Below are 25,283 nucleotides of genomic sequence, written 5' to 3' on the forward strand. Positions count from 1 at the left end.
GTAGAGAATATTAAACTATTCTCGAAACCAAGTGAAGCTCAATATTAACCTATGGTTGCATGACAACTAACGATAATAAAATTTATATTGTATCAAAGAGATGCATATTCTAAATTCAATTGTGCCATATTTTTGCAATGTGATTCATTTGCCGCCAAATTTATTTTTGGTCTAATGGATAGAAATCACACTAATAGCATTGTTGTTAGATCCCCGTCGCAATTGTGACAAGGCTATTTCGAAATATAATCATCGCTTTCACAACATGCGTGTTGCACAATTGTTGCAATTGTGACGAACAACTCCGACAACTATTCATCAATCCAACAACAAACTAGATGCTAATTGCGACAGTCTACTGTCGCAAGTAGGAGGGCAAGAAGATGAACTCTTGCCCTTGCATGGTCCAAGTTACAACACCTTTATCTGTCATTGTTGCGACAAACGCCCTTGCCGTCGCAATTTGCAACACCAAAAGTTTGACGCCCATCCAACGAGAACCAATTCGTAGTACCATTGCTTGAGCGACGAGTGATTCTTGCAATTCGGGCCCAAATGTAGTAGTAATTCAACATCATCAATCAATCAAAAAGCCTGAGAAGACTTTTATCAAATTTCACAACTTTAGACATAACTAAACATATTTAGATATGCACAAATATATTCTTCCTAAAAATGCTTGACCAACACTAATTGAACACTAATAGTCTTATATATCTAAAGTAATTCAGCTCAATACTAATAGATATATAAGTTATAATATTTAGAACGAAATATCACACAAAAAATGGTAAATCAACACCAACCACAAGGCATGATTGCCAATACAAATAAGGAGAGGAAATGAATATACACCTATTACAGAACAAAGTAGCACAAGTAATAATTGAAGTGATGGTGACGTAAGGAAATCGTTAATGATTGCCTTAAAAACCTAATCTACGTTGAGAAATACTTCATGTTGGCAAAATCTCAACAAATGCCTCACAATTGTTAACAAAAACAGATATAGATGACACATGTTGTAGTAAATTTGATAAATATCATTAAATAATGAACCACCGACCCCAAAAGAGAGTTTATCGTTATCATAATTGAAGCATGATCCATCAATGCTAGAAAATTGGCCATATACAAGACAAAGAAAGCTAATGGGAAGAAAGGCTAAAAAACTGGACATATACAAGCTAGAGAAAGCTAATGGGAAGAACGCCCAAAAATACATAAATTTCTTCTAGAGATACATTACCTCAACACTCCCTCTTAGCAAAAAATAGATTTACCAAATACATTAGTAAAAGGAAGGAGAGACAGCCAAAGACAGTCGGAACCAATACATCTAGAAACTTGTTGCAAACAAAGAGTGTCACTAACAAAATGTCATCGCAGAGTTCTCAACATAACATTGTCATCTCATTATGACATTCATCATGGCTACTCTCAACGGGTGAATAAACAAAAGTGCTACATCATGTACTTTCTTCGTGACATTCACCATGCCTCCTCACAGAGTTCGCAAATGGTGGATCTAGCATGCCTACTCGCAAAGGGTGGAACAAGCGCTTTCACCTCAAACTTCTCCAATAGAAGAATGCATCTCCAACATGACTACTTGCGGGCAATGGAACAAGCACTTTCATCTCGAACTTCTCTAGCAGAGAACTCATTAACAAGGGATTTCACCTCTAACTTCTCTCGCAGAGAAGTACTCATTAGCAAGGGATTTCATCTCAAACATCTCTCGTAGAGAAGAGCACATTAACAAGGTATCTCACCTTGAACTTGTCTCGTAGAGAACTCATTAACAAGGGATTTCACCTCGAACTTCTCTGGCAAAGAATAACTCATTCATGTCGTGTATAATAATGGTTGAGACTCTCTCAACAGAGACTCCCTCTCAATAGGGGCAGCATTCTCATTGATTTGATTATCCCAAATAAGAATGTTGGTTACAAATTTGACCAATTAGAGAGCTTTAATAGTCACACTACCACACGAGATTGCAAAGAATTAGGCATGCTCCCTCACTCACACAAGCTCCCTCTAAACAGATTTCAATAACTAAATTATCTCCCTTTGAATGTCATTTCTTCCTCTAATAATAATCTAAATAGGGTATTCCTCCTTAATTAAGTTAACCAACCAATTCAGTCCCACGGTTGTAAGTGCCCTTTCCCATGATGATGACATCTTGTTGCTTCTCGATCCAACCTAGAACCATTTTAGAGAGATTAGTAATGGAATCAAATAGACTAATGCTAGAAGCATACATGATTCACTACTCATTGTTATCATATGAACTAAATATATAAAATTCATGATAAATATTAAAATACTTATCTCTTCATAATTTAATCTTCCTCACAATACACCAATAGATCTTTCACTACCACACAGTTATAGTGTAGGCAAAGAAAGTAAATTTAAACCCCAGCACAAAAGATTGCATGAGAAGCTTCAATAGCTGAGATTGAAACAGCCATTGAAACAGCCACAGTGAAATTGTGTATTCAGCACCCATTAGACATCATGATTTCTTTTGGAATCCAAATGTCCTATTCTGGTTTGGATCGTTTCCTGAAACCTGGCTCTAATACCATGTTAAATTTACAAGAACCAGAATAGCATACAACTTGATATAACTGAGATGCAAAACACAAGTAACAGATAATGCAAGTCCTTATCCTAGGAAAACCTTCCTCACCGAGAGCAAAACCCAGTCATGTCAAAAGATGGTTCTTTTATTAGAAATCTCAAAGTTCAATACACAATTTATGCTTATGATGAATTCAACACAATCAATCAATAAGCCAAAGAAGACTTTTATCAGATTTCACTACTTCTGATATAACACAATAGATATAGATATGCACAAGTATGTTCTTCCCAAAAATGCTTGACCAGAACTAATTGATAATGATAGAAATTCTCTCATAGAAGTTATAATATTCAGACCATTATATCACAGACCAAAAATGGTACATTAACACTAGCTGCAAAGCACGACTATCAATACAAATACGGAGAGGAAACAAATAGCCACCGTTACAGAACAGAGCAGCACACATAATAACTAAAGTGACAATGACATAAGGAAACCGCCAATGACTTGCCTTCAAGTATGTGATCATTGCTGAGAAATATTTCATTTTGGCAAAACAGAGCCTCATAATTATTAACAGCAACAGATATAGATGGCACTTGTTTTTGTAGTAACTTTGATGAACATCATTAAACAATGAACCAACAACCTCAAAAAAGAGTCGACCAATATCATAACAAAACCATGATCAATCAATGCTGGCAAAACAGACATAACAGGTTGGAGGAAGCTAACGGGAAGAATGCCTGATAATACCAAATTTCTTCTGAAGCTACATACATCAACAATTTAACAATATATCATATTGACAATATTTTCTGAATTATGGATACATATTGAGTGGTGAAACAATGAAATGCTGTAAACTTACATGTTAAGGTTCAATGATGTTTTAATGGCATGCTTTATCCATATTTTCATATGAATGTCATATATATTTGCAAATTTCCCAATAGTTTATATAGTTGTCCCCTTTGCCATTCCCAGCCTTCGCAAAAACAATTGTCCACAAACTCATCCCTCCATTCCCTATTGTCCCCAGAAACTCGGGGCAACACTGCATAATTTGGTTGTAAGTGTAATACACAAAGAAAGTATATCCATCCTTGTTTATTGTACCTCTTGGTGTTCACGAAGGAAGAATATGTGTTATTTTCGCTTTGCAACTCGTAGGGACAAGCATGCTCAAAGAGTCTTAATACACTAAACCAATGCATCCATTAAGGAAAGCACAAATTATATCTTAACAACATTATGTATGAATCTCACTATCTTTCATTGCAATACAATGCCGTGAATTTTCATGAACTGTTTTGGTATATTCTGTATTTGTTTGCACTGTAGAAGAAGATTGCATAGGAAGTTGTTTTAATTTATCTTATCCACATATAAGTAGGATCCTCGCAAGAGATAATTTGCCTCCTTGATTGTCAATTAACTTGAACAATTAGCAGAATTATTATTTCGTAGTCTGATGATAACCTTAAGAGTTGTCATTTTGCAGTATATAAATGAGGTAACACTTGAACAATGATAATGCTAACGTAATAGGTACTGTGCTTGGGCCATGGCATTAATCCTCAAAGAGGACACTGCCCACTAGACACAGCTGAAGAAGGGAACAATTTGGTAAATTATGGAGGCTCCTACAAGTTTGGGAAGAATCAGATCCATTTATGCATGGTGTTGTATATATTTCAGGAAATTTTAGGAGGCAGTGTCTTTGACAGACACTTGGATCTCTTTATCTTTGCAGCCATACTTTGTTATCTACGTGTATATTCCTTAAAAACTCTAATTGCTCGCACCAACAAAAATACATCAGGCAGTGTGGATAATAATTAGGTAACAAAAACTCACATGTATGCTGCAAAGTTGTTTAAGTATATTCCATGATAGAATTTAGTTATTTGATCTCACCTACATATTCCTTAACATGATATGAATATCAGCATCAAAAGATTGCATCTTACGAGGGATTAGGAAGATAAATTTCAGCGTGGACTTGAATATAGCCGCCTTGGGTAAGCAGTGGTTCCACTTCAAAAATGTTTTGCAATGGGTTTCAATTCTAAAAATACACTAGCAACAACTGTGATTTTTAGGTAAAAATTTTATGGCATAAACATAGTGAGGTGCCAATTCTGGTTCAGGTACACAGGTTCGGCAAAAACATTTTTTTTCTTCGGTTTGGGTTCTTCTGTGTGTGTGTGTGTGTATACATACACACAGATGTATATATGTATATATCTGTATATACATGTGTGTGTGTTAGAAGCGTGATACTCATAAATCCATAATTGCCAATAAAATTATAAATAAAATACATCATTAATCATTTTCATATTTTGCAAAAGGATTTTTCTAGGGTGCAAAATAGTTTTTAAAGCATGTGGGGCCCATTTTTCGGCACCCACAGCCCCAAGTTCCCTATAGCTTCGCCAGAGTCGGAACAACCCACATGGATGCTCAGGCCACACCTGAGTCAAATCCGGAAGAGAACTGGAACCTGACCAGAACCAGAACCTGGCCTCAAACAGGGGAACCAAGTAACTTCATATATATACACCAAACAATTTTGAAGACATAAATTAAATGCTTTGGATATAACTTCTCAATTTAAAATGTCAAGATATTGGAAACAATGTTAAATAATAATTCACTGAACTTTCTTCGCTCCATATGTGTCTTCACGGCCGCTTTTGACTTTATTTCGTCTTTCAGCAATCATCTCAGCATAGGCCTGCCCAAAAAGAAACAAGGACCTCAAAGAAAACATCTAATTTAATCTGGGATTAGTCAACAGATCATGGTAAGTGCAGTCTATAATGCATATCCATATAATCTTGTCTGACAACTAGAAAACCTGTTGAAATAACAGACTGAGCGTTGCAAATTAAAGTTGAACTGGTTGATTATTACTCTTCTGTAGTTCAATATTTAGCACGCTTTTTGTGTTATACACATTTTTTAAGAGAGATAAGAAAGGCATTGATAAGTTCCAAGCAATCCAAATACGAAGTTGTATGCTATGCAAGATCAAGATTATCAGACTAGAAGTAATTAAGTCCTTAAATTTATCCTGAAGAAAGCTATATATATTTGAGGAAAAAAATTTATATAGAAAAGTGATGATTTCAGAATTCGCCACACCAAAAGTTTCATTATGTATTTCCTTGTGTGTAATCAAGTTCTTCCCTTACAAAAACAGAATATTTTCTCTTCTTTCCAAAACAAGCCTTTTATAAAATTGTTTTCTCCTGCATACTGAACTGAATTTTCAGTTTAGTGAGAGTTGGGTCTTCTTTAGCCTCTTTTTAAACCAATTTAAGACACACCTTATACTGAGATCAATGCAGAAATTTAAAGTGATTTTATTACTTGCTTAAGTTTTCGAATCAACAATCCATGTCCTTTTGTGCAAAAGGAGTGCAGAACCAGTTGCATACTCAAAAGTAGTTGGAAAAAGGAGTGCAGAACCAGTTGCATACTCAAAAGTAGTTGGAAAACCAAGATGGGATGCTCAACAAGTTGATCAAGATATATTTATAACACAGTTCAATCTTCTGTATTACCGTCATTAATATACATAAGTGGATCCAATAAATCTTGCTCCACAGTATAGCAGAGATCATTTCTGATTAAAAATCATTTACTTAATAACGTGGTTAACATTTATAACATCAACCATAAACCAGGAGCAAGCCAATCAGCAGCCAGAATAAGATTACAACTCCTTACATAAAAAAGTGTTAAGCAGACTCGAAAAAAACAGAAAATCAAAACAAGGAAAAAGATAATATGATGGAAGACAATTTGTCAAATTTCAAAGGACCTGTGCTGGTAAAGGCAAAGGACAGTCACGATCGTCCACACATATCTAGATCACCAATCAGTTTAAAGCATTCAATGGTAAATAGAATATTTGAATGGGAGAGATCCCTGAAATTGAGCTACACATATCATTCCTATAAGAGATCATGAAAAGCAAAACACACCACCTATGCAGATGATAGACCACAAACAACCAAAAAAGTGACTACAGCTCCAACCCAATTATGCCCTACAGGAGATGTATCAAAATCAGTTACATGAAGGTTCTTCATAGATAGTATGGAGTTATTGGTTGAGAAGCAAAGTGATTCAAGGACACAGTCCTGGTTTAATACAGCCACATATTGCTCCTGGCTCTTCTTAAATGTCTAAAAATTCTAAATCATTCAATTACTGCTCTTGTATCTTACTAGAGCTAGTCTCCTAACATTTTTAACATTTGCGAAAAACCAGGAGCAGGCCATTTAGCAACCAGAAGGAATGTAGAGATGGAGAGAAGAAAGGAGGACTTGGAGAGATAAACAGACTCACTACATAACAGAAAAGCAAATGAAAAAGAGAGATAATATGGCGCAAGACATCTATGAAAGGGTCTACGCTAGAGAAGACAAAAAGAGAGCAATAAACATTTGACCATAGCTAACAATTAAGTTCCGTTAACACATCATGTGCCTGAATTTAAGTTACCAATCTCATCCCCTATAAGAGATCAACTAAAGGATAAACCTCAATACATCAGTCATTGAAGTTGCAGAGTAGAACAAACCAAAGAAGCAACTAAGGCTCTGACTCAATTAACCTCTCTAGTAGACATTTTAAATTTAGCAGCAACAGTTAAGAACTAGCAATCGCACGTTAGTAAGGTGCAATAGGTATGCCGAAGGGATATTTAGGATAGGTAATTTATTGAAATACAATATCATAATTCAAATTGCAAACACAATTCCTAACTCAGAACTATTATCCTAATCCTAACAATAATTAAAACCCTAATTTTGACCATAAAACTAACCATATTCCTAAATGTAACCTCAATCCTTACCTTAACACTAATCCTAATAAAAATGGTAACCCTAATCATAATACTAACTATGGTGTAACCTCTTACTCTAACTATAATTGTAGCTCTAAACTTTATTGACAACCCTAATCCTAACCCCAGCCCTAGTTCTAACCCTACCATAACTAAACTACTAACCTCTAATCCAAAACAAATCATAATTCAAACAGTTAACCTAATTGTAACCCTAATCATGACATTAGCGACTAGTATAAAATGATTAATGTTATTTTGAAACTATAATTACATACAACAATAGTCCAAACAAATATGAAAATATTGTGAAACATTTATTTTTCTATTTTTACATTTATTAAATGGACAATATAAAAATTTAAAACTCAATTTTAATATATATTAAAATTATTAAATAAAATAAAAATTAAAGAAAATTAAATCCAAAATCAGTTAAGAAATTATTTAACCTGCAGTACTTATTTAATAATTATCTTTTAAAAGTTTGTTGTACGTGAATAAAAAACTTTAGCTACACATTTACGTCATTTTAATTGAAATGAGTAGTATTAAATGTAAAAAAACAATTAACTAATAAAATAATAATAAGAGACGGGCAAAAAATGAGTATTGGGAATTGAGATACCGATGAAGAATTAAGACAGGTGGAAACCAATTGGACGCAGCATTCATCGTCAATGCCCAGTGGACGTACGATGAAAAGAGAGTGAAATAAATAAATGTTTTAAAAAAATTAAAATGATCTGACGATGGATGTTATTTCAATCGTCTTGCACTGGCTGTGAGTAAATATAGGCCATCGATGGAATTCTGAAGTTCAAGAACTTCAGTATAGGGACGCCTTCAGCAAAATAACAAAAACAGATTGCAATTACAGGTCAACTCCATTCTCACAATATTACAGATCACTCCTCAAATGAAGAAAGAAAGCCATAGATCCTGGGAGATCAATTTTTAAAGAGAAAATTGCAATGATGTGGGGAATACTCCCAGTTATATTAAGCCTCATCTTGCCCCTGGCTCTTCCCAGGTGTGTTTGAACATTCCTAATCCTTCATTTACTGTTCTTTCTGTCTCCTGATAAGGCTAGTCTGAACCCCTCCCCTTTCCTGTTCCCCAATATATCCTAAATGACCAATCAGTTCCATCATTCCCATTCCATCAACACAGGGATTGATAATCCTGCACAATCTACAACCATTATACAATCCCAAAACTAGGCATTTTACTACCTCTCGACTCCATGCTGAACCAATGAAGGAAAGCAAAACTTCATATATTATGGCTAATTCACTCTTTAAAATTCTATTTTCAGCTGCTCAGCCAATAATCCCAGCTTTTGATTAGATATGCGGACAGCTATAACTACTGCAGTGAAAATGTATAGCATTCATGTTTTTTCTCTTTTCGAATTAATTTAATTTTAGAGGGTCTTGGATTATAATTGTAAATCTTATTTCTTTGAGTAGAAGTGCCTTAAGGCGATGCAGAGAGAATTTTGTAAGTTATGACCAAGGCACTGTAATGGAAAATCTTTTGGACTTACTAATAGCAGTCTCGTTTTGATATTATGGAACGGATCTCAAATGTTGTAACCCTCCTCTTTTTTAATATAAATAAATGACTTTTATTGTTAAAGAAAATGATAACATTTATGAAGCATACGAAAGCTTCATGAGATACCATAATGTATCTTTCAGCACAATGAAAAATATGATTTGTAGATCTTCCTAGAAGAACCACTGCAGAGTCAAGTAGCCCTGTACAACCTCTATTTGAGTCCATAAGATAGCAACTGGTTGTAGGGATACCAGACATGGTTGGCGAAAGCAATTACAAAATGCCAAGCAAGTGGGCTCTGGTGGACATCCACTTTTAGGCTTGCAGTAGAAATGGCTTCGGGCTGACCCATCATGTCTCTTACCCCAATGTGTTTATGAATATAATGCAGCATGACTAACCCTATTGCTTATATGTATATTGCATATGTCTTTCATATTGTGATTGCAGGATCAAAATCCAGGATTATATCATTGAAGAAAGATTTATTCGGTATAATGTAACTGTAACCCTAATTTGTTGCAATTGTAATTTTTGGGCAAATCTGGAAAGGGAAATTACCCATAACTGTTCTAACACACGCCCCCGAACCTAACCTAGCAATGTTACCCTGGCCAGCAAAGCATCTAAATAGCAGAAGCTCCAAGTTAATCTAATAGCCAGCAATGCTCCTGTGATCATTGAATTGTTCTCTCACTATATCACTCTCTATTGAAAAGCCAACAAAGTTGCACCTTTCCCTTTGTCATCTAGAATGCTAAGCTATTGTCTTACCTATACAACATGCATCTTGTCATTATGTTTCCATGTGGCATGTTTCTTTGAGTCAGTCTCAAGATACCTCAAATTAAGAATTGTTAATTTTTTTGTTTAATGGTTAATCTCACCACTACAATCAACAAGCTTTTTTGATCGCAAGTGCTGTTAACTGTATAATATATATCATGTTGACTGTAACCATCTTAAGACCTTATTGAACAAAATCTATAAATCTATTAATAAATACCTATTGAGTTTCAAGAGGTGATTTAAAAAATTCCTACTACAGTATTCTCTCACTAGCTCCTAAATCAGTAAAATCCAAATGTGGTTACATGCAATCATGTGATCCTTGAGAAACATGGGAAGTGACTGCTAACTTCAATCACCAATAACCCCAAAACTAAAATGACTGAACTTCTGCTCTCTCAAGAGAATTCTACCTCTAGCAATCCTCCTTTGCCTCCAAAAAAGGAGGACTTCCTTAGTCCTTACCTTAATAGATGTATTTATGCCCAAGGATGAGCATAAGAATCAAAGAGAGTGATAGAATTGTCTTTCATACAGAGTAACCAAAGAAGAACCATTTCAAGTCCCCATATAACCCTACAGTTCAACTTTCTATCTTTTCTATTTGACACATTACCTGGGTGCAGTCACAACATGATGGATTTGACAGCCAAACCTATCCCTTCTGAAAAAAAAATCTCTCTATTTCTGCCTAACTCTAATATGTTTTTGATACAGAGTGACAAATGTACTATATTTTTAGGAAACATAGAAGGAAACAATAGATGATCACAAAGAAGTTAAGAACTGGTTGTCATATTTATTATTTCGCATTAATATTTGTATAGCAGTGGCACCAAAGAAGTCAAGACTCCATCATTGAAATTCTGGTTTAGCTTTTGAGGATTTTTCCTGCCTTGGGAAGAATGTAAAATACTACTACTAAAATGCATGTCCTTTAAGTGTACTCTCGCATGAAATCTGCAAGGCAAGATAGGAACACGGTAACCTAAAAACTAGTCAAGCTAAACATAAAAATTTCACAAATTTGCATTTGCAAACACATAAAATGTGTAGAGATTGTACAGAGTTCCTAATGTGCGGTGTAAACTATTTGAAACTAAGCTCTAAAATGCTAATACAACTAAAGGAACAAAAGTTATTTTACTTACTTTTAATAAACAATTTATTTAAGTGAGGATTATGATATTCCTGACCTGGGTAAGCTCACATCTTATCCCTAAACCAACCATCATTCAAGGCAGATTTATAACACAACCAGAAAGCATACCTGTGGATATGAGAATAGAAAGATGTACCACCAAACACCAACCAAAGATACAACTACTGCAGTAAGTATTACTGAATCAAAAAAGATCCATGTAGCACAAACAGCTAGAACTCCTGTAAGACCAATTGTCCATGGCTGGCACCTTCAAGTAAAGATAATAGTTCAAAAATTAGATTTATGCAGTTAAAATTAAATAGTTGTCAAATACAATACTATAGCAAGACTAAACAGAAAGAGGTTTGTCATAGTAAACCAATGATAAGTGAAGTGCAGAATGTTATGACCCAACTTAATGTACAATTGCTATCATATTAGCATGTTCTCCACCTGTAGGTGGATTGGGAGATTCAAGATTACCACTGCACTTGATTGTGAACTTAAAACCCAGGGGGAAGAAATTGAAGAAAATCTATGGGAAAAGGAAAACAATCCCTTTGTGGACTTCTAAAAGAAGGTCTCATATGACAAATCAGTATAACATGTGGCAATGACTTTTAACAACCACTTTTAACTGTATACGGAAAAGGCCCATAAACCTTCTTTAGCAGTGTTTCTTGTCTTGTAAAAATACATTCAAGATCATTAGCGTTCAAGAAACAATCATTGTTTAACCAAGACTTGGGACCTGACAAATAAGTGCTTGGGAAAGGGGCAAGTGCATTTGGTAAAGATGTGTTTCAGTGACAAGGTGCAGTGTGAATTATGCATGGCAATATGGTGTGAAAAGGCATGAGATATCAACAGTAGGTATGGTAATATGCCTTCCATCACTAGAAGAAGGATGTTGCTTGGGGGTGGACTAGCATCCTCAATCAACCAGCCTTGTCTTCCTTGAGGACAAGCGATCCCATGGGAGAGGAACTTGTAATGCTCTCTTTCCAAATTGAGTTAGTTTCAGTTAATGACTTATGGCTTATGCAATCAGTTATCCCTTTGAGATCTTGGGAGTGATCGATTAGTTAATTAACAGTAAACATAGGATTAATTCCCACTCAAATTTCTAAAACCAATTTGCAATGTGATAGCAAACAGATTATTGTGAGAGATAAGCAAACAGAATTGGAGGCAAGAGCTTGAATAGCAGTTTAGGGAGCTTGCATGACTACACCACCAAGGCGCGCTGCACAAGTGCATGGCTAACTTCAGAGGATACTAGTGATGGTAACTAATGTATGAGACAGATGCCTAATGTTCCTTTCCATGGGAGGGTTCAGAGAGCACCTCAGAGATCTGACTGAGGCGCTTGGCCTAACTTCATTACAGACAGCCATCAAACAGGTCTTTAGATTGGAACCATATAGTCGCTTTATGTCCTACCTTTGATTTGGTGACATAGGAGACTACTTTTTCCCAGTAGATCCTTTTATGAGTCTACCATTTGAGGAGTGTGTACAAGAGGGACCTCAACTGCAATAGAGGACCCTGCACAAATCTTTTCCACAGAAATTGGGGATTGCACCCTCTCAACCCACAAGTAATCAAGAGACAGGACGCCCCTTAAAGAGTCTGGTGACAGGACCCACAATGAGATGCAGAAGAAACAGTTATCCTTTAACCAGGACTTGGGGCCTGACAAATAAGTGCTTGGGAAAGGGGCAAGTGCATTTGGTTAAGATGTGTTCCAATGACAAGGTAGAGTGTGAAATATGCATGGCAATATAGTGTGGAGAGGCATGAGGTATTAACAGCAGGTATGCTAATCTAAGTTGCCAAATCAGATGCAGATGCGGATGCAAGAAAACACACACACACACATACATATATACATATGTGTGTGTGTGTGTGTGTATTTATATATCTTTATAGACACACACACACACATATATATATATGTATGTATGTATATGCGCGTGTGTGTGTATTTATATAAATTTATATATACATATATATCAATATGCAATGCAGAGAAATGGCAGAAATATAGAAAATCAAATCATTTGATAGTTTGATAAAAATGCTAAAAATATATAAAAGTAATGAAGCATCAAAAAAATACAAAATTAGGAGACAAAATAATGTTAAAAAATGATATACTGCACATGTTTTTGATGTGCTTTTAAGTTGTTTTTTGGTCAAAAAATGAGTTGACTGGGCGATTTTGACATGGAGGCATCTGGATGCTCATGGATGCCCTGTGGATGTGCACAGGAAGCACATCCAGCCTTCCAGGGCATCTGGATGCTCAAACTAGAGCGAATGGATGCCCTCAATGTGCTTCCTGTGCACATCCACAGGGCATCCTGATGAACTTTGGTGCCCGCATGCATCCACTTCTGCTTCCGAGTCAGGGTGCCACGAATCAGTAACTGAGATGCTAATACGTCTTCCATGACCAGAAAGAGGATGCCGCTTGGGGGTGGGCTTACAATACTCCCTTTCCAATTTTAATGTCCAATGGAATTTCTACCAGCAAATAATTGGGAGATATAGGTCCTGTCAACAGTTAGTCAGATTAAGACAGTCTTTCCTTTTATACCTTCTTCTCAACTAACACAAGTTAGTTTCATTACTTGTCAGTTATCTCACTAAAATAAGGATTTAGTTTGAGTTATGACTTATATGCAGATAAATTAGGGCTTATGCACTCAGTTATCTCCTTGAGATCTTGGGAGTGATTGATCAATTATAAATAGTAAACAAGGGATTAATTCCAACTCAAATTTGTAACATCAATTTGCAATGTGATATGATAGCATGAAAATTCAAAGACCGTGGTTAGCCAAGATAAGAAATCAAGGCTGATAATATAGAATTTAGGACTTCAGTCAACAGTTCAGATTAAAGGATATTGATAGATAATCGACAGCCGTGATTCAATAAGTCAAGTTGATGGTGATCATAACAAGGTAGGACTGACAATAGGAAAACATATTTTGAGAATTAATAAAAAAAAGCTTCTTTTTGCGAAATATGCAGCAACAGCGTTCTTCAGTGCCAGCGACAAATAGACAGGTACAGTCAGCAAGCTCTAGGGATGTTCATGTAACCCTCCAATAGCCATCACCATCTACATTTTGCAGCAGCAGCAATCCTTAGCAGGTAAGAAAGGAAGTTCTGAGTCCGTCAGGGAGGACAGAACCCTTACCAGAAGCCATTATCACCAGGTAACAACAGGACTAAATCTGAGGGTCTAGAATCCAATCAGCATTTAGCTTCATCCTAGAATTCATTCTGAATATTAGGACATCTACCGGACTTATGTCAATAAATTGTAGACTGTCATGGATATCAAAAGTATAAATAAAATTTGCTGTTCTTAGCTTTTCCTATATTGTATTTTGTATCTTTTAGCTAGAATATTTCACGAGGCAGGATCAATGACAAAATTCCCTGTCACTGAGCCAAATTAAGGCCTTTTAGACCACACAATCTTTCATGATTTTATTGCTTCAACCAAACTCAAAGAACTTGGATACCAAACATATCAGTTTCTATATTTGGCTATTTGAGGCAACACTAGAATATTTCACAGGGCAGGATCAATGAGAAAATTCCCTGCCACTAAGCCAAATTAAGGCCTTTTAGACCACACAATCTTTCATGATTTTATTGCTTCAACCAAACTCGAAGAATTCAGATGCCAAACATATCAGTTTCTATATTTGGGTATTTGAGGCAACACTTTCTAGCCTACATTTCTCCGCATCACCCCTGTGGATTATAAAATAATAGATGTCATCACATTAAATAAGTATGTTAGCTTATATTTTGTAGATAATATTCCTTATATTTAGTAGTTATGAGTGGATTCTCATTTATGTTACCAAATTCAAAATCTTAGGCAAATTCAAAATCTTAGGGTCAAATTGACAGTTATGTGCCGTAGAGGAATCTCACTACATATGTTTAAAAAGTGTTTATGCACACTTTCATGCACCATTTAAAATTGCAATCAAAAGACAGTTGCAGCCAAGTCTGCATGATTGGACTCACCAAGTTCAGTGGGTCTGACCAGATTCGCTGGGTACCCAGGTCCCAAGTCTATTGCCTTTTCTAGAGTAACCCAGCAAGTTTGGGCAAGTCTAGGTGAGTTCTTTAACTCTGGCATGGGCTCCTTACAATCTTCCAAACACCAAAATAGATAGAAAAAGATTAAATAAACTATACTGGACCCTTAAACAAAGTTAATTTATCAAAACAGCAAGAAAAAAAAATCATTCTGAAATCTAAGAACAGTATAAAATGAATACATATAAAATCACATGTATCTTACTGAAAGTGTTTCATATTTAGCGACTTAAGGGAACGCTACTCTGTACAAGTACAAACTAAACTATGTTTGTAAGTCAAGAAGATGCTTCTATAGGACTGGCATTGCTATTGCGCCAGCATACAGAAACTTAAAAAGTTATTTACGACAACTAAAATGTTGGTCCATGCATTTGCATAAAATCATTATGAACAGGTAGAATCGACACAAACATAACTACCAGAATATACCCTCCTAATTTTTTCTAGGGTATTAATATCAGTCATGAACATAATGCAGAGACCTAGTTCTTAGTCAATAAATTTGGCATCCGAGCATTTCTAACATTGTATTTATGATTTATAAACAAGGACCCACCTCCAAGTTCATCATTTCGAATCATAAGGTGTCAACGGAACACATCAATGATATTGAATTTGATTACTAACAAGGACACTTAAGTTGTGGACCACTTTCTCAATAAAATACAGAAAAAGGAAATCCAAAAAGACCATCAACTTGTGGATTCCTGTTATACTATTTTTAACTAAACTATAAAATAGGTTTAGTCAATGAGCTCTTGATCAATTCGTGCAGTTGAATGGTGCCAAATGAACCCATCATGAACCAAGTCTGGGTGCTTGCAAGACTATGACATCATAAGGAATGAGGCTGGGCAAATTTAGTGGAATGGACACCTCTCTGTTCTTTTGCTATTAGCAGAAGAGCTAAGAGGTTTCAGCCTCTAAGCTCATGCTTGCATATTAAGTAACAAAATTTCTTAGAGATGGCCCTCACTGACTTGGTTGCTCACAAACTTTATATCTCAACTGAGCAACCTTGCTCCTTGCTGGGGGGTCTGAACCTCCATTTAAAAAAGAATGAACTCATAAAATGGGCAATATACAAGTCAAAATACACAATTTACAAATTTGTTAACTGTACTTCAGTGAGATCTAAAATACAAATTAAGAATTATGCCACAGAAGCTGAGACTTCGGGTGAGGTTTGTCAATTTTAAACTTGACTGGGAGGCTGTAACTTTTCAGTAAATTTTATTAAGACTGAATTTTAGTTACTTTGTATTCCACGGATAAATAAACCTAAGTTTTATGAATACTGTCTTAAACTAAGGGATAGTTGGCTACCATGCAGGCTTGGTGTCCCAGACGGAATCGTACTCCAAAGATAGGGCATTTAGGTATCCGTCCATGTCTTTGACGCTTCCATCATCCTCCATGAATATATCCATAGATTCCTCCATTCTATCTTTGTCGTGGGCTCTGATTGTAGATCTTTGCCATGTATTTCTTTTACTGGACAATTCTATCTTCCGACTATTGGTGAAAATAGGGTATACATTATGAGAGAGTAATTTGAATGCAAAAGTTGGAGTTTCATGTTTAGAGCTGCTGCAAACAATTGAAAGAGGGAAGGAACCGACCAGAGTGACCATGGTAACGTCGCTGCACTTCGCTAGCTGTCTGCTCGGTGATAAAAATGTCTTATGAAGTAATCAAAACGCTGTGAGGTGTATCAATGAGGCATTTTTCCCCCTCCAACGATCCTATTAAGCTCCATTATACATTCCCTGCTTAACCATCTTCTAAAAGAGAATTGTTTGATTGAATGAATTTACGAAAATAAGACAGAAAGGAGAAATGAAAATAGGGTTGGATTTTTTTCAAGAATGGATGGATGTATGTTTTCATATTTTCTGTAAGTCGCATAGTGTATGGCATCTAATAAAGCCCCAAGAAAATAGATTGGAGCACAACAAAATAAAGAATATAAGGAATCAAATGTATATCTTAATTGTTTTTTATTAAATTATTATTACAATAAGAAATATTTATAAATACATTTCTATTTTGATTATCTTCATTCTTTTTATTAAGCTTGAAATAGAATCTATTTTATTTTTATTTAGTTTGTTCTTAATACCCAAATTACTTCAATAAGCTAGTCTTTTTGTAATAGTGATTTGATGATCAAATTGTAGCATAGGTTTCATAGCATGATAGTAGATGAGATGGATCATCAAGATATAGAAATTTAAAGAAGCAAAACCAAAGACTATGTTTAAGAGGTTAAATGGATGGCTTAGATTGAAGGAGGATTGGGATTAAGCTAGAAATATATAATCATGTAACAAGTATCATCGGAGGGGCAAGAAATAAGGCTTAGGAAAAGGTTAGGGTAAGTCTTTATAAGAATGCCTAGGATTAAGAGGTTTAGGTGAGATAGATGAATACAATATAACATTGAGTTGACTTTTGATTGGGTTTCTAGGTCCAATGAAGCCAAAGGTTAGTTAGAAATGTAATGATGATAAGTTGGAAGAATGATATCCTACACCTTAAATCAACCTGTTACTTCATAACCACCATGTCTCGTAACTAGAATTATTTTATAATTTCATTAGGAACATGTAGGGATGGTTGTGCCGAAAAATTAGAAAGGATAAAATGAAAAATATCCATAAAATACCACTAAAAATATTAGCATTAATTATATTTTAAAAACTCATATTTTATTTTTAAGAGTTTTTATAAGTAAATTTTATTTGTAGTTTGCTAGGGTTTTGGGTTGCATATTGGTATGTTGAAGCAATCTTTGTGTATATATGTGTCATATTGCATTTACTATAGGATTCATGGGGGTTTTTATTATGGCTCCAGCCAACTTTGGTCCAATAGTTGATGTTGGTGTTGAAGTTATTGTGATGGATGCTCCTAGTGCTTCCCCCAAACAAACACCCTCACAAATTTGTGTCGAAAGTGTTTTAAGAGGTATGTCCTCCGTTGATGTTGTGTTTAATGCCCAAGATCTTGATAGTACATGTGACTAGCTAGAAAAGATTACCTTGATAGGTTATTTTGTAGGTAGACCTCCTCCTAAAAGCATGCTAAAAGAATGGGTGGCCAAGGCCTAGAAACCTTATGTGTCTAGCTTGATGGCATCCAAAACTTCACCAAGGGTTTCTTTTTGTTTATTTTTCTATCCCTTCCCATTTTGAGGCTATCCTCAACCATGATCGATCTGATCCTCCCTTCAAGTCTTTCAGTGTTGGTCTCAAGACTTTTCTATCTCAGATGACAAAAAGCTAAGGGTTATTGTCTAGGTTGAGTTCATTGGCATTCCCTTGTCTAGTTGGTTGTTCATGCATGTCATTGCCCAATCCATTGGCAAGGAAAGTTACCAACAATCTAACAATATTTTTAACACTTGACCACAAAAGAGAGTATGCATTGAGGTTGATCTTTCTCGTGACCCCAAGAAGACTATTGATATTAGTGTGGGTAGTCACACCTTCACCTAGGAGGTTTTATATTGTCCAACACTTGTTATAAGTTTCAATCAATAGAGCATAAAATTAAGGACTTTACTCTTGTAGGGCCTTGATCCGATGGATATTTTCAGTAAAAATTGAAGTGTCTTATTTCTCTCCAGAATTGCACCATCAAAAAGATCTCAGCATCTTGATTCCAACGCAACTTGAACGGAAAAAAATGGAGTTTGAATGTAGAAGTTACGAAGCTTTGGTCAATAGGTCGACTAAAGGGCTAGATAAGGAGCAAAATTAGACCATCTCAAAAGTGGTCAACAATGGATTTCAAAATGAAGAGCCTGATGAGAGCTTTCCAATGGCGTTCGTTTCGTCAAAAATGGAGCTCATATGAAAAAGTTATGGCCGTTTGAATTTTGGAGGCAAAATGTAATAGTGATGATGTCATCATGATATCAGTAGCTCAAGTGATGACACATGTCAAAAATATGAGCAAATAAAATAGTGCCACATGGCACCTCAAGCTCGAATTTGGTGGTTTAAAAATTTGTTGAGAAGGTTTGAACCCTCAAACTCTCATTCCCTACTTTCCCTCCTTGCCACTAGACCACATGGAGCATTTAGCAACTTTCTAACAAATTTTCTATTTAAACTATGAATGCCATCAAAGCCATTTGAAAATATGCATAGGTGGGAGTTGAACCCTCGACTTGGCCGCCCCTAAAATAGTTACGTGCCAATACACCACTGATGTGGCTTGTTAAATGCATGGCAGCTGTGTTATTTAACCTATATCAAACAGCAGAGCCCCCTTAAAATAGATTTATTTGTTATTTTTAACAACATTAACCCCTAAAATTATATAAATGCCAAAATGTAAAAATGGCAAAGGGGGTTATTCGAAGGGGATGTTTTGTTTTATACCCTTAATTGGTTTTGAGCCAATTTAAGCCAATTATTTTGTATAAAAAGGGGGGTAGGATGTCATTTGGAGGCAACGGGAAATTAAGGGAGACTTGAGAGAAATTACTTCAGTGAAGTTTTTTTTTTTTTTTAAAGGAATAGGGAGATTTTTCTAGGAGATTTTTTGGAGCCATTTTCGTACTTTAGAGTATTGTTATGCTATCGAAGTGCTAGAAGAAATGTTATCAAAGTGCTAGAAGAAATGGTCTTCTTTGGTGGAAATTTGTAATTGATTTTTGGAGATTAATCAGATCGGTCATACTCTATTAGAGCCAACCCGGAGACGTAGTTATGTTTGTGGCGAACTCTGAAATCAAACTTTGTTTGCGCTTTCTATCTTCTTGTCTCTCTCAATTTTGTTTATTTCACCTCAAGCTTTTGAGTTTGTGATGCTTAATTTCATTTATGTTAAATGTATTAAGACTTCCGCTAATTCGATTTTATTTAAGCATTCAATACTACAATTAGTCTAGATCCATCCATCAGATCAGGCCTTGCACAAAATCCCCTTCCAAGGACGCTTCCTCTTAGCCAACTAAGCTTGTAAAAAAAGATGAATGAACCATAGTGGTCTAGAAGGGAAAAACTACTACATCTATAAGAAACTTGTTGCTTCAGCCTCTCAACCAACTTTGGAGGTTCTCGCCTAGGCGAAATTGGCTACCTAGTTGGTTTCCACTCCTTAAACTCATATTTCTAACCTTGTCTAGTAAGGAAAAGGAGGCTATGGCAAGTGTTTCTTGACCCCTGTGGGTCTGCACTTCACTTCCTACATCACATATTGTTTGGCAATCCCTCTTTTGGTCTCACAACCCTTATAGACGTGTTGAGATGGTGGATGGTGTAGTACCTCCTATGTTTGCATATTGTACCTTGATCTATTTTTTTCAGTGACACTTTATGATATTCATGTTTATGTGCATTTAAGATGCTTTGATGATTGGATAATATTTTAATTGCTATTATCATAGCGAATAGATGTTAGATGCTACATTGTTCAGTTTGATCATATATTCATGATGATGCTAGTGATGTGACATGATGCCTTATAATTATATCTAGTTATTTTGTATTTGGATATAAACTTTGTTTTTGAATATATGATGGAACTTATCAAATTATGGTTGATGTGTTTGTGCTACAAATATGATGCAGGAGCATCTTGCATTGGAAAATTATTGGAAAAAAAAAAAATTTGAAAAAGAAAAAAGGCAAAAAAATAATAATAATAAATAAATAAATAAAAATTCTGGAGGAGAGAGAAAAGTGATGAAAATTAGAGGAGAAATAATAAAAAAATAAAAAGGAGAAAAGAAAGGAAAAGAGGATTTTTATTTTCGAGGTGCATAGGTGACATAAATAGAAAAATAAAAAAAATTAGTTGTCATTACATTAATCGAGGTGTGTAGGTGGCATCTTAGAAGCTTGTGGAAAGTTTCTTAAATCTTGCATTTAATATTTGTTGTGATCCATAAAGGAAATCTAATTTTCTAATTGGGCCACATGGTGGTGCTTAGTTGTAATTCTAGAAGGTTATGGAAGTTTTAGAAGGTTGTGGATATTGTGTAGGAGGAATTCTAGAAGGTTGTGGATAAGTCATGCATAGGGTGGTAAGTGCCTATTTAAGCAAGGCATATGAGCATTTCTAATCAAGCTCAAGGAGTAGCTTGAGGAGTGGAAGCTCAAGGAGAAGTTTGAGAAGTAGAAGCTAGAAGGCGTGAAGACTTCAAGGTGTGAAAACTCTAAAGGTGTAGCTCTTCAAGTAGAAGTTATTGGTGAAGCTCTTGGTGTGAAGACTCTTATTTAGGATTTCTCTTATGTTGAAGAAGTCATATCATCTTGTGGGTGTTGTAAGGATTTTTCAAGTATAATAAAATTATTTGTGAAGCATTTTTTTCTTTTCTTTTCTTGGTCTCTATATTGTTGCTTTCTTGATTGTGAGTGGGTAAGGGTGGTGTGGCCCTCTATCAAAATATTAATATTGTTCTTGCAATAAACTTTTATTATGGTGCAGATGAATGATTTAAACATGTTATTCATTATATAATTATTTACATGATTTTGACACATTATTACTTCGATTATAGTATTATTGTGCATCTACACTTGATCGTGTTGTTTATTGTGCAAGACTTGTATCCCTAGTAGTGGCACGTGGAATTAGTGGTTTGGTCGGTTATACCTAGCCAATACCATCCCTGTATGGGTGACATATCCTATATAATTAAAAATATAAACCCTCTGGTTAGTTGGTAATTCTAGATTCATTATGCATTTGTGACCAGACCAATGAAGTGTCTATGTATTTAGGAATCCTTAATGGTTATGGAAGTTATTAAATATTGTGTTTTCATGTTTAAGGGAATTTTATATTTGAATTACATTATTTTATATTATCAGTAAATTTTTAGCAGTTGAATTCTATTTAAATTGGAATTACTTTAGTTATTTGGGGTTGAAAGGGGATTTATTTTTTATTATGTTATTTTATTTTCCTATATATGTCACTTTGTTTAAAAGTGCATATATGGCCCAAAAGTGGAAAAAGACTTCACTTCTCACATTTGAAAGCCAAGGAATTTGGAGCAAATCCGCAAAACCCATGTGTGAGTCTTTGGTATTTTGCTTGTTGGGTGAGTTGTGATCATGGCATTGCCACGAGGATAGGTGTGTTGGATTTAGAGCAGGAAACTCTTCCCTTGTCAAGATTCTCATCAGTGTAGGTGCTCTAATTATTTTATAGTGCATATATGGCCCAAAAGTGGAAAAAGACTTCACTTCTCACATTTGAAAACCAAGGAATTTAGAGCAAATCCTCAAAACCCATGTGTGAGTTTCTGGTGTCTTGCTTGTTGGGTGAGTTGTGATCATGGTGTTGATGCGAGAATAGGTGCATTGGATTCGAAGTGGGAAACTCTTCCCTTGTTGAGCTTCTTGTTAGTGTAGGTGCTCCAGTTATTTTATAGTGTCATTCTCTATTTCGGCCATTCTAGTTGTGAGGTAGGGCTTTTCTATTTTATTGGTTCTAGTTTGTTTCAACTTTAGTTCTTGATTGCTTTAGGGTCAAAGGCTAAGAACTAGTGTTCCCCTCTATTTTTGTTTTTTTTTTTGGCCCGGTTGGGTGTGCATAAGCCACTTGGGTTTTTATTTTTGGGATTTTAGAAGTTTTGAGTCGTTATGTTGGTCATTTTTGCATACGAGTTTGGAACTCAAATTTTATTGGACTTTTGGTAGTTTATGTAGGATTTGAGCAAAAGCGCACAACAAATCCACAAAGCCCAAGAAAACTTGCATGCAGAAAACCTATTACGGAGAAGAAAAAGAAAAGAAGAGGCAAGGATTTGATCTAAAAAACTCAGACGAAGAAGAAAAATATTATTCAATGGATCTTCATAATGAAAAATACAAAGAGATCAATCCTTATAAAAGGAGATCAAAACCCAAAAAGGGTAACCTAAAGCCTAAAAAAGCTAAGTTGCACAATATAATTAATAAAATATTAATTATATGCACCTACAAGATAGCTTAAGAAAACTAGAGTAATAAGCAACTTAATTAATTAAATCAAAGTGATTTAATTAATAAGTGCAAACAAATAATTACTCTAACACCCCCCCTTAAGCGAAGCTCAGGAGGTAAGCTAACCTAGCACAACTATGAAAGAAGAAAATTGGGTCTCAGCAACAAGGCCTGATCAGATACCCAATCACAACAAAATCTCTTTAAAGAGGAGAAATAGAGAAAACCACATGGGAAAAACCCTACTCCAAAAAGAGATAGCAAAGAATGTTCTAGAAGAAGGAACAAAGAAATATCATGAAGAGAACCACTGAAGCATGAAAAGTCGCAAAACTCTATCAAAAATGTTGATCTGTAGAACCTCCATGGAAATAGAAGGCACAAACCGAGCGTGTCTATATGGTAGATGATCCATCTCATCGAAATGCATAGGTAGCCAACCATTGCAATTGCCTAGTATGTAGGATCAAGTACTAAATACATAGCTCACACCAATGAACCATCAACCAAAGAAGCATAAAACAACAATATAACCCCCCCTTAATGCAGGTGAGGTGACAGGCAGCTAAAAAGGTGGGCCAAAGAATCTCCTACAACATAGGAACCAAACACATCGAGAGTGAGGCACAAACACCTATAAAGGCACCTGTCATCGACACTACATGAGGCAAAAGAGAAAGAGGGCCTATAAGCAGCAAATAACTATCCCCCCCATGGCACTTTATAAAATAGTGCGAGTACAACGAATCACAATGATGAGTGGCACTTTATCTCAATGTGGTTGCATAAAGATGCTTACAATGAATATCAAAAATGATCAAAAAAAGAATAAGACTAATACAAGAGAAGGAAGAGCCCAAAACAAAGTATCTCAAGCAACAAAATCGATCCCCGGACCTAAAACAAACAGGATACCCACCAGAATGCTAAAATGCAAAGACTGAATAGGATGTGCCTGGAATAAAATCCAGAATCACTAGAAAGAGCACACAAAGAGCTTTCTAGTGATATAAAGAAGTCCAAAAACATAGATCAGATGCTCAAGATACGCCTCCTAGAGTGCAAAATAGAACATCCAACTTTGACTACCAAAATAGGCAACCAAACTACATCAAAATCCAAAAACACCTATACCATCATCTCCATCTTGGAACTAGCTTTCTAGCACATTTTTCGGATTGAAAAAATACATTCGTATGCTCAAGTTACGGCGAAAAAAGCTCTAGGGCCTTCGAAATGCATGAAAAAAAAAATAAAAATTTAATAATAAAAAAACTTTTTAAAAAAGGCACCACAGTTGGGGCGGTGGTGGAGCCGTGACCATGATGGCAGGCAGGAGATGGTCCACTTCAGCAGAGCTACCACGAAACCGCAAGTAGAGCCGCTAGCGATGACCATTGAGCAGTAACTGCCAGTGGAAACCGTAGTGGTTAACTAACTGTCAACGGGTTAAAAACTTGCAGAACCATTTTTTCATTTTTTTTTTGATATTTTCTACCTCGTAACATGTGCAAGGGGCCGTATGGCCCAGCAAGCGAAATTTTTTTGCCTCCTGGACCAACATTGTCCAAATTGGGCAAATTTTATATCAAAACAAGGGTTTTGACACCTTCTGAATCCATTTGTGAGGTCTGTTTGGCCTCAAATTGCTCCAAAAATTAGTGACCCCCAATTTTCTTAGAAAAAGCTTGAAAAAACACCAAATCTAATCCGTCGAACCCTTGTTCTCCCTTTTCCTTGAAACACCGAACAAGCTACAGTAGATCTGGCTCTGATACCATGTAGGATTTGAGCAAAAGTGCACAACAAATCCATGAAGCCCAAGAAAACCTGCATGGAGAAAACCTGTCATGGAGAAGAAAAAGACAAGAGGCAAGGGTTTGATCTAAAAAACTCAGACGAAGAAGAAAAATATTATTCAACGGATCTTCATAATGAAAAATATAAAGAGATCAATCCTTATAAAAGGAGATCGAAACCCGAAAAGGGTAATCTAAAGCCTAAAAAAGCTAGATTGCATAATATAATCAATAAAATATTAATTACATGCACCTACAAGATAGCTTAAGCAAACTAGAGTAAGAGGCAACTTAATTAATTAAATCAAAGTGATTTAATTAATAAGTGCAAACAAATAATTACTCTAACTGCCCCATTGTGATAATGGTTTTAATTTTGTTGAGTTTTAACAACCTTCATTTTTTAGTGGTTTTGCATCACCTCATTTTGTGT

At 35.5% G+C, this 25,283-nt stretch overlaps 1 protein-coding gene across 1 annotated transcript; it reads right to left on the reverse strand.

Moving 5' to 3' along the window:
- Positions 1–4,914: 4,914 nt before the first annotated feature.
- LOC149543533 (spindle pole body-associated protein) lies at positions 4,915–16,994 on the reverse strand. The gene is made up of 3 exons (XM_089798324.1): positions 16,429–16,994; positions 11,092–11,233; positions 4,915–5,345 (listed from the first exon to the last, which is right to left on the reverse strand). The coding sequence occupies exons 1-3, from the start codon at positions 16,734–16,736 to the stop codon at positions 5,262–5,264; spliced, it is 534 nt and encodes a 177-aa protein (XP_089654450.1). The 5' UTR covers positions 16,737–16,994; the 3' UTR covers positions 4,915–5,261.
- Positions 16,995–25,283: the final 8,289 nt, after the last annotated feature.

Source organism: Cupressus sempervirens, chromosome 8 (assembly GCF_028749045.1).
Source record: "Cupressus sempervirens isolate cs-2001-9-10 chromosome 8, ASM2874904v1, whole genome shotgun sequence".
NCBI classification, from domain to species: Eukaryota; Viridiplantae; Streptophyta; class Pinopsida; order Cupressales; family Cupressaceae; genus Cupressus; species Cupressus sempervirens.

Excerpts from the sequence above, each read along its gene's own strand:
- LOC149543533 (XM_089798324.1), bottom strand. The coding sequence starts at position 16,736 with ATGGTCACTCTGGTCGGTTCCTTCCCTCTTTCAATTGTTTGCAGCAGC. Across the intron at positions 11,234-16,428 it reads TGGGACACCAAGCCTGCATG|GTGCCAGCCATGGACAATTG; the intron begins GTAGCCAACTAT and ends CTTTACTTGAAG. Across the intron at positions 5,346-11,091 it reads TTCTATTCTCATATCCACAG|GCCTATGCTGAGATGATTGC; the intron begins GTATGCTTTCTG and ends CTTTTTGGGCAG.